Below are 14,797 nucleotides of genomic sequence, written 5' to 3'. Positions count from 1 at the left end.
TTCAATTTTTTTTATTTGTTGCAAATCTACTTATTTTTCGATGTTTGTATTATTAGTTTCTCACTTGCTTTATTTTCCCTTCATTTTTAGTTTTTTTTTTTTAAAGAAAAATTTACCGTGTTTTTCCTATTTTTTTCAAGACTGAAGAAAAACCTCACCATTTAAAATTTTGAGACGTTATTTGTGACTATATATTTAAGCAACACCTTGTTCACCATATTGTTCAAAACTAACACCTTTAGAACTTCAACTCGTTCATTCCACTGGCATTACCATTATTGTTGGGTACAGTATTGCTCAAATTAAGTTACACGTCCTGTTAAGTATAAAAGGATACTCACCTATTAATAATTACATTGATATTTAAAATATTTAAACGACTTGTGCATCCAGTTATATCTTCAACATGGCTCCTTACATAACTTCACAATGGCATAAACATAATTGTTTTCATGCATCCTTCAATTTGTTGAGTAAAAATGCAGTTTGTCTTTTTTCGTCACATATGAACCATCAATTTTACGAAACCATATAAAAAAAAATGACAAAACATTGTTGTTTATGTTTCCTATGAGAGAAACAAACCAGTCAATAGTAATAAGCCACACATTCATATATTTCAAGAAGCACAATTTTTCAACTTATATAATTTTCACACCCATAAAAAAGTCTTCCTGCTTTTGCGCCATATTTTACTATATGTATCAGTGAGATTGATCCACAATTACATCAATGGCCTCAGTTATCAGAGCTGCCCGCCATTGATCTTCACACCATTTAATCGCTTTATCTGATTTTCAGGAAGTACTATGGTGAAAAGTTGACTAGAAATAGTAGCAAATTAGATGTCAGAAGAAGCAGTAGATATCAAGAATTTTTTCTAAACGAATTTTGTCCATCGAGGAGCATTACGAGCAATTGTTGAATTGCAATTTGAATCAAACATAATATCATCAAGAAGCTCCCTTTTAATATGGTTAATGCATGAACACAACGGAGTTATTTCCTAACCAATAATATGTCATCTTATTCTCCTACTACATACCAAATACATCATAAACCCCCAACTCCTTCTTACATCTGCTATTTTTCTCATTCTTCTCCAAGTTATTAAGATATGAATCCAATCATGGTCTAAAACTGTTTGATGATATGCACAAACTAACAATATTGCAAAACTAGCAACACAACAAAATTTCATTCGAGCAATAAACTGAGAAAACGCTCACCATAACATCAGCTACAAAAGCAACATGTCAAATGGGTAGAAAAAAGCGAAGAATAACTTAGTAAAACATGTACTTGAAAATGGGAACCAATCGGTCTACTGCTGCTCCAATTGAACCTCGCACATGGAAGAGAGAGTGGCGAGGAGGAGAAGTTGGGGAGAAAGCAGAGGGGAAGAGAGGGGAGGGGAAAGAAGGGGAAACAAGCATTGGTAGGGGAAGATACAGAGGGGAAGAGAGGGGAGGGGAAAGAAGGGGAAACAAGCATTGGTAGGGGAAGATACAGAGGGGAAGAGATGGGAGGGGAAAGAAGGGGAAACAAGCATTGGTAGGGGAAGATACAGAGGGGAGGGGAAAGAAGGGGAAACAAGGATTGGTAGGGGAAGATACAGAGGGGAAGACTGAGGGATTGGGAGACTGAGGGGGAGGGAAAGGAGGGTTTACGACCACGGCTCGCAGGAGGAGGAGGAGCAAAGAGAAGAGAAGACAGAGAGTGTGTTGGGGGGAGCAAAGAGAAGAGAAGACAGAGGGTGTGTTGCCCATCTGGGGCTGCACAACGAGTCGAGTCAATTCGAGCTCGACTGGAACTCGCTCGAACTTACAAATATACTGAAAACAATAAACGAGTTCACCGTCCGGCATCTAGCCACCTGCCTACCAACATCCCGTCATCCATCTCTGCCGAACTGCCATCGGTATCAGGTATGTAACATTTCCCCTCTTTCATGCGTTCTCTCTTTGCCTCTCTCTCTCTCTCTTAAAACTCTCGTGACCTCATCCTCACAGGCTCACCGCCTCACTGCCATTGGACCTGCTCCTGCTCTTTTGAAGGCTGAGGTTCCTTGGTCAGCGGATTTGTCGATCGGAAGTCGTCAGAAGTGCAGGATTTTGTTTACGGTTTTGTTGATCAGAAGTCATCAGATTTGCAGGGTTTCGGTTGTTTGGTTTGGAGCGTCATTGCCAGTGAAAGATAGGACAGGTCGTGCAGCCTTTTGGTTTCCTTCTCCTTTTCTTTTCTCGTCTCGTGAGGTGTTTTTAGGTATGATTTTCGTGTTTCCTCTATTTCTTGTTAAGCATTTGAGTGTCTGTGATGCGATTTCTTGTGGCAGTTATGCTATGTCCCTGTACAATCAACATTTAGTTTCGATTGCATATCTCGACTTTAGTTTAAGTCTGCCTCGTCTGTTTTTAACAGTAGATTGTTCATTTCTGGTTGTTGTATACCTATTTTGTTAAGTGTATTGTTTCATGCATAGGTAATTGCATTTTAACGTTACGGTCCACCTTGCTCTTTTTCCTACACTTATTGTGAACAACTGAATAAAAGAAACCATTTTCCATTAACATAACAAGGGGCCAGTAGATTGGCTATGACAATTTGTTGTCTAATTACATTTTGTCTATCATCTCGTGTATTTATCTTGTGACTGAAAATTTTAATCATCATCTGTTTAATCAACTTGGATTGAGTTCTGATTAGTTTTTTAGGGTCTTGAAGAACCTGTGTCTGACTTCTGATATTGGACCGTAAAACGGTGTCAATGGCATTACCTGTTTGCTTTGTTTCAGATGGATGCTTGGTCTCTGTGTGCAAATTTGGCTAGGATTGCTTCCCCCAACCACCCAAAACTTGAAGACAGGCTTTACTCTAAAGAAGGATGGAAGGATTATTTTCAAAATAAAAAAATGACTCTCAAAATGTGGCATCATATCTACTACTTCAACCATATTGTTTCAGTCTGTCATGTTGTGGTTACTGATATTTCAAAACTACCATGATACTTTTTTCTTTCTAAGCTAGTTTGAGACTTACAATACATCATAATATTTTTAAAACGCCCTGAGGATAGTTCTCTTGGTCACAAAAATAAGGTTCTCTAACTTCTGTTATTACCTCTTTCTTATCCAGTTTTGCTGTTTTTCTCTTGTTTCTTGTAATTTCTGCTCTCATCAAGTCGAGACCTTAGAAACATGAAAAGGCTGAGTGAGATGAGATTGGTTTCCTCTATTTCTTGTTAAGCATTTCAGTGTTTGTGATGCGATTTCTTGTGGCAGTTATGCTATGTCCCTGTACAATCAACATCTTAGTTTCTATTGCATACCTCGACACTCAACTAGAAAACTAGTACCTTTCACGTTGGTCTACAGATTGCAGTAGCTCTTTTGAGCTGCCTATGTTGATGTTCATTCCTAGCTTTAGATAGGTGCTATTATGTGAAACTGATCCTTGTTGCTGAGCATTGGTTGTACCTGTGTCTAACGAGAATGTTGATTGTACAGGGACATAGCATAACTGCCACAAGAAAACTAGTACCTTTCACGTTGGTCTACAGATTGCAGTAGCTCTTTTGAGCTGCCTATGTTGATGTTCATTCCTAGCTTTAGATAGATGCTATTATGTGAAACTGATCCTTGTTGCTGAGCATTGGTTGTACCTGTGTCTAACGAGAAGCAGTAGAATGTAGGCTATTATGATCTCCATTAAGTCTGACATGACTAAGGATGCTTTAGACGAACCATCAATGGATGTGTATCAGAATGCCATTGCTATTATGCATATTATATCATCTTAATGTGCACTATTTTGTCATTGGATGCTTAGTATGTCTTCTGTTTTCTGTGGCACATTGTATTATTTAAAACATATATCATCATTTTGTTGCAGGTGATGTTATCCTGAGAGACCTACAATTGAAGGCCAAAGCTTTAAATTCTCTCAAACTTCCAGTTATCGTGAAAGGGGGATTCATTGGTACAATAACATTGAAGGTACTTGTGATGACTTTGCCTTATTTGTACATATTATCTCCATTTTTTTGGTGAATTGCTGTTATTGTAAATAGGATTTTCTGTTAGACTACTTTAGTCCAGAATTTTGTGTTACTTTACGGCCGAGTGCAACCCTTTAAATGACGGTACCCTGTTACTTTGTGAGAATATATAGAACAGAACTTCCTGTTCTTAAGTCTTGAGCTTTTCCTTTCGACTTCATGAAGTATGGTGTCATTGTCATAATAGAATGAAAAGGAGGGAACGCATGGATTTGGAGGAATCAGGCTGAGCATGCTGTATGGGCCTTTGTCAGAATAAGCTACTCAAATCTGTTTATCTGCGAAAAACTGGGGACGTTTGAGGTAAGGTATGTTGAATAGCATCTTCAGGTGCAATATAGAACAAGCTTTATGAGGATCAATTGAGATTGAAGCGTTTTTTCCTAGTTTATTTACTCTCTTATATTCTTTTGCCAGGTTCCTTTGGATTTCGAAGGAAGCAAACAAAAATTTGGTTACCTGAGTGGCTGAGTCTATTGAAGGGTTTTTGAAGGTTAGATGATGCACGATGGGATTATCTTGTTTGGTGGCGAGTTGATACCTTGCTGGTTGGCAAAAGCAAAGACGGAGATGAGGAGCCCTCTGGTGACGAACAAGTTAGTCCATGGGGTTAAAATCGAATCTGAAAAAAGGTCCTTTTTCTTTTTCTTTTTTTCCTGAATCTATACAGAATGACAAATTTTTTTCCCGTATGAGGAGTTTGTCTGCACTCGATTCAATGTTGACTGAAGTTGGGTGCACACTGGACTTTGACATAAAAGGGTGTGTGAAGTCAGCAGCATCGGCTCATTCGACTCAGGTGTGGTGCCTTTTCTGGCTTCTCTAGATTACTCTACTCTGTGTGTGTTAGAATGTATGTATTCCTATATATATATATATATATATATATATATATATATATATATCTATGTGCATGTACATTACATATATTAGTGTGCTAATATATGTCTTACATATATAGATATGTGTATATTTTAGGGTACCTAGGTCATACTTGTAATTTTTCATTTTCTTTTATGTATTTTTCTATTTCTTTTTACACCTTTATTATTAGTTAAGAGAGGAACTAGCTGTTGGGCCTCTCTCCAACGGCTAGAATTCTAGCCGTTGGAAATGGCCCAACAGCCATTTCCTCTCCTCCTCTCTTCTTCCCTTGTATTATAAATAAGGGACTGTTGTCCCCTTTTAATGTATGGCTTGTTAAGCCACATCTTGTAGTTTTTGCCTTGTTTGGCTGAAGATCAATATATTTTCTTTATCCTCTTGTTAGAGGACTCTTGTGTATTGCCTTGTTGAGCTAGTGGGAGATTCAAGAGTGATATTCTTGAAGTATTTGCCTAATTTGGGTCTGATTTACATGGTATCAGAGCCACGTCTTTGGCTCTTTGTCTTGCTGCCGTTCAAGATTGAAGGTTCAGTTTTTACTCCTACGTTGGAGCTGTGAAACACTCCAAGTGTTTGAGATATTGCTTGCTGCTGTTTTTCACAAAGAAGAAGAGTGTTTTTGCTGGCTTCTTTTTGGTGATTTCTTGACGGAATTTAGCTCCCTTGGTGGTGAGCTCGTGGCTATTGGAAGGGTGACTGGTTTCTATTGTTGCTGAGTTTTTATCCTTGCCGTGGACTTCTTTTCACGTGGCTGCCATCTTCTTCATAACTTGTAAGTGGATCTACCTTGTTGATTGTGCCCATGGATGACAAAGTCTCTTCTCTTCCATTTTCCAAACTCTCATCAACGAATTACATACAATGGGCTAGAACTATGAAACACTTTATTCGTAGTAAAAGCCTTTGGGGACTAGTTGATGGGACAAAACTTGAACCACAACTAGTCCTTACGAAAGTTGTTGATGGAAGGGCTATGGAATTGGATGCAACCGAAAAAGAAAAGGTAATGGCTGAATACAACAAGAAATGGGAAGAATGGAGTGTTGGTCATCACAAAATCATTACTTGGATCTTGACTTGTGTTGACAATGCTACTAGCGGGCAAATCTCTAAATTAAATTCTGCCCTAGAAGCTTGGGAATATCTAAAGAAAACTCATACCATGAGAGATGTTGCTTATATGCATCATGTTCAACTCAAAATTCACAATCTTCAACAAGGAGATAGACCTATTAAAGATTATGTGGCTGAAATGGATCAATTGTATGATGAATTGAGTATTTTTGAACCACATTGGACACAAGATCTTATTCTTAGAGAAAAGCAAATACAACGTGACAAGTTTTACAAGTTTATCATAGGTCTTAGACCGGAATTTGATGGTGTCAAAACCGCTTTACTTTATTGTTCTAAAACACCATCTATGAATGAGGCTATTGCGGAGCTTCAAATGGAGGAAAATCGTCTTTGTCTTGATAAAGAGAAAGTCAACAATGTGCTTGCCACATCTAGGCCGGGGGCCCATTTGAGACCTTATAGACCTCCTCACTTCAATCGTACAAATGAAGGAGCAAGAAGAAAAGTTATTTGCTATCATTGTCAAGAAGGACATACCAAGCCAAGATGTCCAAAACTTAGAACTTTTGACAAAAGAAGCAATGTTGCGGCTCCAATTCAAGAAGAAAGAAAAGAAGCAAGCTCATTCCAACTTGATCAACTCATAAGTGCTCTTCAACCGTTTCTAAAGGGAGGAGGCACACCTTCAACTTTGGGAGCTACCGTGGCATCTACTTCTTCAAGTAAGTATTCTTGGATTATTGATTCGGGTGCATCTTTTCATATGACGCCTTGTGGATCCCTTCTCACCGAATGCACTAAAAATGATTCTTATTCCTTTGTGAAAACGGCAGATGGTACTTCTCTTGAAATTGATTTTATTGGAAATCTTGACCTAGATTTTGGATCCAAAACTTTAAAAGTACCTCAAGTAAGACGCATTCCTAAATTAAGCTTAAATTTATTGTCCGTTTCTCAAATAGCTGACCTTGGTTTTGATATAATCTTCTCACAATCCAAATGTTTGATACAGGACCGAGTATCCAAGAAGACGATTGGGGAAGGTTTTAGAACAAAAGATCTCTACTACATAGACTTTTTGGACCTTTCAAGACCATCTTGCAATATCTCCAAAAAATATGACATTCAAACTTGGCATCAAAGACTTGGACATACCAATATAGAAAAAATGTCTCATCTTCCCTTCATGGAGAATTTTGTCAAAAGAACTTTTGTTGTAATGATTGTATCAAGGCTAAAATGAAAGCCTTACCTTTTGATAATAGAAACTTTATTGCCCAAAAATCTTTTGATTTAGTGCATTCGGATGTGTGGAGGCCCGCTCTTATTATGTCGAAAGGAGGATTATTGTACTATGTGATTTTTATTGATGATTATTCTAGGCATACTTGGGTTTACTTTCTCAAACACAAATCGGAGGTTTTCACAAACTTTAAGAATTTCTACAACATGATCTATACCCAATTTGGCTCAAACATCAAAGTCTTTAGAAGTGATTCGAAAGGAGAATTTATGTCAAATGAATTTCAAAAATTTCTAAAAGAAAAAGACATTATTCATCAAAGATCTTGTCCTAACACTCCACAACAAAACGGAGTGGCCGAGCATAAACATAGGCACATTATTGAAACTACTAGAGCCCTTCTTTTATCTAAAAATGTTCCCAAAAATTTTTGGGCTGAGGCTGTTTTGACTTCAACCTATTTAATTAATAGAATGCCTACCAAACTTTTGAAAGATATTTCTCCTTTTGAAAAACTTCATCATGTTAAACCTAATTACAATAGACTTAAAGTCTTTGGTTGCAAATGTTTTGTGTTAAGTGACAAAGATGACAAGCTTTCTTCCAAAGCCATTTCTTGTGTTTTTATTGGGTATTCCGAAACTCAAAAGGGTTATAGATGTTATGATATTGAAAGAGATAAAGTTTATGTTTCTAGAAATGTGATCTTTCTAGAAAATGAAGATGGTTTCAAAGATGAACCCAAGAAACTAGAAGATTATACTTTTCTTTGGACTAATGATATTGATGATGATGATGATATTGATGATAATGAACCCGATAAAGTTGTAGAAGTGCCAATTGAAGAAGTCAACAATGACAATTCTACTCATTTGATTCCTCCAAAAGAGATCTTAGTTTATAGAAGAAGAGATCCCCAAAATCAAGAAACTAATCAATCTCTCCCTAGGAGATCCCAAAGGCACACTAGACCTCCTCAAAGATTTATCTCTTATGAGTCTTTTTCTCCAAAATTTCGAGCTTGTCTTATGGCACATCATTCTTTTTATGAGCCATCTTCTTACCTTGAAGCCAAGGAAGATCCCAATTGGATTGAAGCCATGAATGTTGAACTTAAAGCTCTTGAAAGCAATGAGACTTGGGATATTGTGCCTCTACCAACCGGGAAAAAGACTATTGGATGTAGATGGATCTATAAAATCAAAACTAGAAGTGATGGAACCTTAGAAAGATACAAGGCTAGACTTGTTGCCAAGGGATATGCTCAAGAATATGAGATTGATTATGAAGAAACCTTTGCTCCTGTTGCTCGCATGACTTCTGTTAGAACTCTTATTGCCATTGCTTCTGTTAAACATTGGACTATTTTTCAAATGGATGTTAAAAATGCTTTCTTAAATGGTCACCTGCAGGAAGAAGTTTTCATGAGTGCTCCCCCTGGTTTTGATCTACCTCAAAACAAAGTTTTACGTCTTAAGAAAGCCCTTTATGGTTTAAAACAAGCTCCCAAGGCCTGGTTTGATAAGTTTAGTAGTGTCATGTTTAATCAAGGTTTTCAATCTTGCTACTCTGACACTGCCATGTTTGTAAAAACCACCTCCGTAGGTGTAATTGTTTTATTATTGTATGTTGATGATATGGTTATTACTGGAAGTGATGATAAAGGGATTATAGAGGTAAAAAATTTTCTTAACAAATGCTTTCAGATGACTGATTTGGGAAGACTAACTTATTTTCTTGGAATTGAAGTTGCTTATAGCAAACAGGGTTATCTTCTTTCTCAAATGAAGTTTTCCAGTGAATTAGTTGACAGAACAAGTATCTCAGATGACAAAGTTGTGGATACTCCAGAAGCACTGGGAGTAAAAATGAAAATTGATGATGGAGAGATATTGGAGAATCCCACTCCTTTTCGGCAAATAGTTGGTGCTCTCTCGTATCTCTCCATCACCAGACCTGACATTGCTAATGCTGTGTATGTGATAAGCCAATTTCAACAAAGACCCACCTCAGTGCACATGGGAGCGGCAATGCGGATTGTCCGTTATGTGAAAAACACTATCAACAAAGGACTTTCTGTCTTCCTCTTCTATATTAGAATTAGTTGCTTATACAGATGTTGATTGGGGTGGAGATCCCAACAATAGGCACTCCACCACTGGTTTTTGTGTGTTTTTAGGTGATTCCTTAATCTCCTGGCGATGCAAGAAACAAAATAAGGTGTCACTATCATCAACAGAAGCTGAGTATCGTGCGATGGCAACTACAACAATGGAGATAGTGTGGCTCAAAAGCTTATTGAAGGACATGAGAATTCATATCATGAATCCTGTCAAGCTTTGCTGCGACAACAAAAGTGCAATCTATATTGCTAGCAATCACACATTTCATGAAAGAACAAAGCATATAAAGATGGACTGTCATTATGTTCGTGAAGAGTTCCTTCAGAAAAACATAGATCTCTCCTATGTTCACTCTGAATATCAACTAGGAGATTTCTTTACCAAGGCTCTTGCTGCTGCGAGGTTTCAATTTCTCCTTGGCAAACTTTCGGTTATCACACCGTAAGTTTGAGGGGGGATGTTAGAATGTATGTATTCCTATATATATATATATATATATATATATATATCTATGTGCATGTACATTACATATATTAGTGTGCTAATATATGTCTTACATATATAGATATGTGTATATTTTAGGGTACCTAGGTCATACTTGTAATTTTTCATTTTCTTTTATGTATTTTTCTATTTCTTTTTACACCTTTATTATTAGTTAAGAGAGGAACTAGCTGTTGGGCCTCTCTCCAATGGCTAGAATTCTAGCCGTTGGAAATGGCCCAACAGCCATTTCCTCTCCTCCTCTCTTCTTCCCTTGTATTATAAATAAGGGATTGTTGTCCCCTTTTAATGTATGGCTTGTTAAGCCACATCTTGTAGTTTTTGCCTTGTTTGGCTGAAGATCAATATATTTTCTTTATCCTCTTGTTAGAGGACTCTTGTGTATTGTCTTGTTGAGCTAGTGGGAGATTCAAGAGTGATATTCTTGAAGTATTTGCCTAATTTGGGTCTGATTTACAGTGTGTGTGTGTGTGATGGATTGTATGTTCATATTGAATTTTGTGCCATATGGCACTTGGGCCTTGTGAGTTTGTTTTTCTGTTGCATTTGTGTGTGCAATCTGTGAAAAAGCTATCTGAGAGAGATCTTCAAGTCAGTTTATGACTCTCATTGTTAAGAGGCCTTCTTACACCATTTTTCCTAGTATAGGTGTTTTAGAAACTATTCTGCTGGCTAGATGATTGATATGTGTTTAGTTGTAAGGCGGTGATATAGGTTATGATTCATCCCAGGAAACTTAGAACTCTAATTGCTTGAGAAGCACATCATCCGAAAACATTGTTACGTGTTTCTTCTACAGAACTAATAATGTATTTCTCCCAGTAGTTCTGTAATAGGTGATTTTTACAAACCATTCTGTTGGCTATATGATTGATGTCGGTTTAGTTATAGGGTGAAAATTCTGATCATGCCCAGGAAGAGTAGTAGTCCAATTGTTTGAGATGGTATGGATAATGATCCACGTCCAAGAAAACAAGAAGTCTAATTGTTATAGAGGTACATTGTGTCTGACCAAAAATATTGTTTCATGTTTATCCTGTATAAGTAATCACGTAATTCTCTGGTAGTTTTGTGGTAGTTGTTTTACTTGTTATTTTGTTGGCTACGCATAGTTGGTATGGGAAATTATAAGCAGGTGGTAAGTTATGATCAATGCCAAGTACCTGTTGTGTCTCCTTTCCTGATCGTAAATTTTTAAGTTCCAGCAGAGATAGAACTGTCAAACCAGAATATCTGTTGCTCTGCCTTACAAAAAGTTTCTTACTTTTAGCTAGGTTCCATTTAGGTCAATCAAAATGTTCTCTAATCAATCGTAGGCCAATTACCAACGGCCATCCTTGAATATTCTAGATGTTGACATGATAAAAGAAAGAAATTTGAGTACATCATTTTTTTGGCAGAGACTAATGCAGTCCAATTACCTTCGGAGACCATAGCTTAAAGAGTACACTGCTCAAAATACATATGGTGCATGTGGCACGGTGTGTAAACACATTGTGGTAATCTGCTGTATGATTGTCTTTGATTAGCTATTTCATTAAGCATGTATTGATTTTCTTCTCTTGTCATCAGTAATGCAATTCTAACCTTATTTTTGGATTGTCTAGGTCACAACTGCATGTATGTTCTTCATTACTCGTTGTTTGTTCTTCTCTATACCATTCTATGGGTTCTTCAGTAAAATTGTTCAGGAAACCACCAAGGAGAACAGATGGCTCCAGTAAGCGTGTAGAGGAAAGGCTAATTTTTCTCTTCAAACGTTGTTCTGACTTGAAGAGGTTGCAAATGGTGCATGCTCAAGTTGTGAAGTTTGGACTCCATCAGGATGTATTTGTGGCAAGCAAACTAATTCTTTTTTGTGTGGATGCTGCATCATCAGTAGTAACATCCCCAACAATGGATTATGCTCTCTCTGTGTTCAATCAGATGGATAACCCAGATGGATTTATATGGAATACCATGATAAGAGGATTTGGAAGAACCAAGAACCCAATAGAAGCCATTGTTCTCTACCAAAGGATGCAGAAATCTTCAGATTCAGCTGTGACACTACAGGATAACTTCACATTTTCTTTCTTGCTTAAAATATGTGGGCAGTTAGCATTGCTTGAATTGGGTGAACAAGTCCACTCCACTTGTGTTAAGCATGGTTTGGATGCACATGCTTTTGTTAGAAACACTCTTGTTCACATGTATGCGATGTGTAAGTGTATCACAAGTGCACAAAAAGCATTCAGTGAAATGGTTCAACCTGACTTGATAACTTGGAATGCCATCATTGATGGCTGTCTCCATTGTGATATGCCGGAGGATGCCTTGATATTTTTCCAAAGAATGCAAAAGATGGGTATTATGCCAGATGAAATCACATTGGTAGTTATTCTCTCTGCATGTGCTAAGATGGGTGCTCTAGGTTATGGTAGATTAGTTCATTCATATGCAGTTTTAGGTGGATATGGCGAACTTGTCTCGATCAGAAACTCTTTAGTTGACATGTATGCAAAATGTGGACAGATCAATGATGCACGCCAGATCTTTGATCAAATGCTTGAGAAGAATGAAATCTCTTGGAATGCTATGATACAAGGGCTTGCCATTCATGGTCATGCTAGAGAGGCCTTACGAGTGTTTTCAGAGATGGAAAGTCTTGGGAAAGTGCCACCGAACAGTGTTACTTTTCTTAGTGTTCTATGTGCTTGCAGTCATGCTGGTTTAGTTGATGAGGCGAAGAAGCATTTTAATGGAATGGTAATGAGATATGGAATAAGTCCAGGTGCCAAGCACTATGGTTCTATGATTGATCTGCTAGGGAGGGCGGGGTTTGTTGATGAAGCATATGCATTCATACAAAGAATCCCAGGTGAATATAGAAATGCAATCATGTGGAGGACTTTGTTAGGTGCATGCCGGGTGCATGGCAAGGTTGAGCTAGCAGAACATGTGCGAAGGCATCTTCTTCATTTGGAGCCAGATCACAGTGGAGATTATGTTCTTCTTTCAAACATGTATGCAACAAAGAATAGATGGAAGGACGTTGTGATGGTGAGGCAGCACATGAGAGACAGAGGAGTGCAAAAGCCAGAACCTGGAAATAGCTTGATAGATTTGGGACCAATTCTTGGATGCTGCATGTAACCTTCTTTGTTAAAATTCACAATTTCCAGCTACCTGAAGAGATATCTGACCATGCATTCCAAAGCAGAAACTGTAGTGCAGATTATGTTCTTTCCAACATGTTTGCCACAAAGAATAGGTGCAAAGATGTTGTGAAGGTGAGACAGCACATGATGGACAGAGGTGAGCCAAAGCCAGAGCTTGGAAATAGCTTGATAAATTTTGGATGAATTTCTTGAATGCCATATATATAATTTTCATATCTGAGAAATTACAATTTTCAGCTACCCGAGGAGCTAGGTGACCATTTATTCCATGTCGCCGCCAGCTGCCCCACCTGCAGAGGGTATCTAAGTAGCATTTAAGAAGTTGAGGCTGGAAGAGCTCTATGAAAGGATGTTGATCGGGAACTGTCATTCCTCGTCGTTTGTAGGTAATAGAAGAAACTAGAGTGTGATTTATGGATTTCAGTAGTCATTTAGGTTAGCTTTAGGATTGAAGTACCAAATATTATGCAAAAATCAATAAAGCAAATTCTTTGTTCTTCAAAATGGACTTTTTTTTTTGAATTGTTAGAAAGAGGATTATACAGGTTTTATCAAATTTGGGCACCATTTCCCCCCTGATCTGAGCTATTTTTGAATAGCTCCGTGTATTATATTTTGCATAATATAGGGTATTGTAGGTACTATGGTTATTTTGGTCATTTTTCTTCATCTCTGTCATCTAAGACAGAAATCCATCCTTCTGTCCGGCATGTCTAGAGTCTTACTTTAATCGAGGGTTAGAATTTGTGTTGTTTTCACGGTTCATTTGTTAGCTAGAATGTAGTTAGATTGGAGTGGTGTGGTGAATAGTAGGATATTTTGTTCATTTCATCGTTTACCATGAAGACCCTGAAGACATGGATGAATGAGGACAGATGGGATCCAATACTTCACCTTACATCAATTAACGAAGTGGATTATTTGATAGACTATTTTTTGGAAGGCTAGTGATCAGATTACTCGATATCTGGGTAAAGTGGAAGGACCAACCAGAGTTTGAAGCTACATGAGAAGAAGCTCGAGATATTCGGTAGTGCCACAAACAGCTCAAAGACTACCAAGATCTGTAGCAAAACCAGAAGCAGCTTGAAGACTATCACAAGTAGTTGGCAATGCAGAGGATATCAATGGCTCAAGCGGTGGAGATTTGTCACACTTTGACTATTTTGCTCACAATTTCCCCCAATCATAGCCTACTGAAAGTCCTCTGTCCCAATGGACATAACCTTATAAATAGATGTAAAATCCTTGACAAGTTCCCACCTATACTTGGTTAACAGAGAAGACAGTCCCCTCTTGATCTTGAGCGCTTTGGAATGGACATAAATCATTACACCCAATGCCACCTCTTTCTACTGTTTTATTATTAAGTTTTGACTTTAAGTTATATGTTATCTCCCTTGATTCCATTGCTTTCTCTTTTTTGTGATTGTTTGGTCATCTACGACGTGTGATATGGGAGGCTGAACTCTCGAGAGGGAAGGACAATTTACATCTAGGAAGTGGTACAATAGTGAAATTTTTGTATGCATTTTGTCACAAATGACATTTAGACCTTGGGTTCTGACCTTTAATGGTGCTAGGCTGACAGGAGAAAGTGATGAATGCATAAATTTTGTGCTTATGCTTGCCTAATAGACATGATTAGTAGATTTGATTATTTAGAAAGCTGAGAGACTCGCCACTAGGGTTTCGGCTCTCTAGCTGCTGAGCCCCTCTCGCGTCTCATGGTCGCTGGCTGTCCTGT

At 37.8% G+C, this 14,797-nt stretch overlaps 1 protein-coding gene across 12 annotated transcripts; it reads left to right on the top strand.

Moving 5' to 3' along the window:
• Positions 1-1,620: 1,620 nt before the first annotated feature.
• LOC116265486 (pentatricopeptide repeat-containing protein At4g21065-like) lies at positions 1,621-14,457 on the top strand. 12 transcript variants are annotated; one of them, XR_004175076.2, is made up of 9 exons: positions 1,622-1,928; positions 2,013-2,265; positions 3,892-3,995; positions 4,245-4,360; positions 4,556-4,653; positions 4,757-4,856; positions 11,290-11,388; positions 11,497-13,186; positions 13,288-14,457. XR_004175076.2 is itself a non-coding variant. In XM_031646098.2 (7 exons), the coding sequence occupies exons 6-7, from the start codon at positions 11,354-11,356 to the stop codon at positions 13,022-13,024; spliced, it is 1,563 nt and encodes a 520-aa protein (XP_031501958.1). In that variant the 5' UTR covers positions 1,622-1,928; positions 2,013-2,265; positions 3,892-3,995; positions 4,245-4,365; positions 4,475-4,856; positions 11,290-11,353; the 3' UTR covers positions 13,025-14,457. The 12 variants fall into 12 exon arrangements, 1 of the variants encoding a protein (XP_031501958.1); XR_007574853.1 differs by having other exon boundaries at positions 4,551-4,653; XR_004175075.2 differs by having other exon boundaries at positions 4,540-4,653.
• Positions 14,458-14,797: the final 340 nt, after the last annotated feature.

Source organism: Nymphaea colorata, chromosome 12 (genome assembly GCF_008831285.2).
Source record: "Nymphaea colorata isolate Beijing-Zhang1983 chromosome 12, ASM883128v2, whole genome shotgun sequence".
Classification (NCBI taxonomy): Eukaryota; Viridiplantae; Streptophyta; class Magnoliopsida; order Nymphaeales; family Nymphaeaceae; genus Nymphaea; species Nymphaea colorata.
Note: the sequence above shows the minus strand (reverse complement) of the source record. Positions and strands in the feature narration are given on the sequence as shown.

Bases quoted from the DNA above. Each gene is read 5' to 3' on its own strand.
- LOC116265486 (XM_031646098.2), top strand. From the start codon at position 11,354: ATGGTGCATGTGGCACGGTGTGTAAACACATTGTG. The intron at 11,389-11,496 runs GTAATCTGCTGT...TGGATTGTCTAG, and splicing joins CGGTGTGTAAACACATTGTG to GTCACAACTGCATGTATGTT.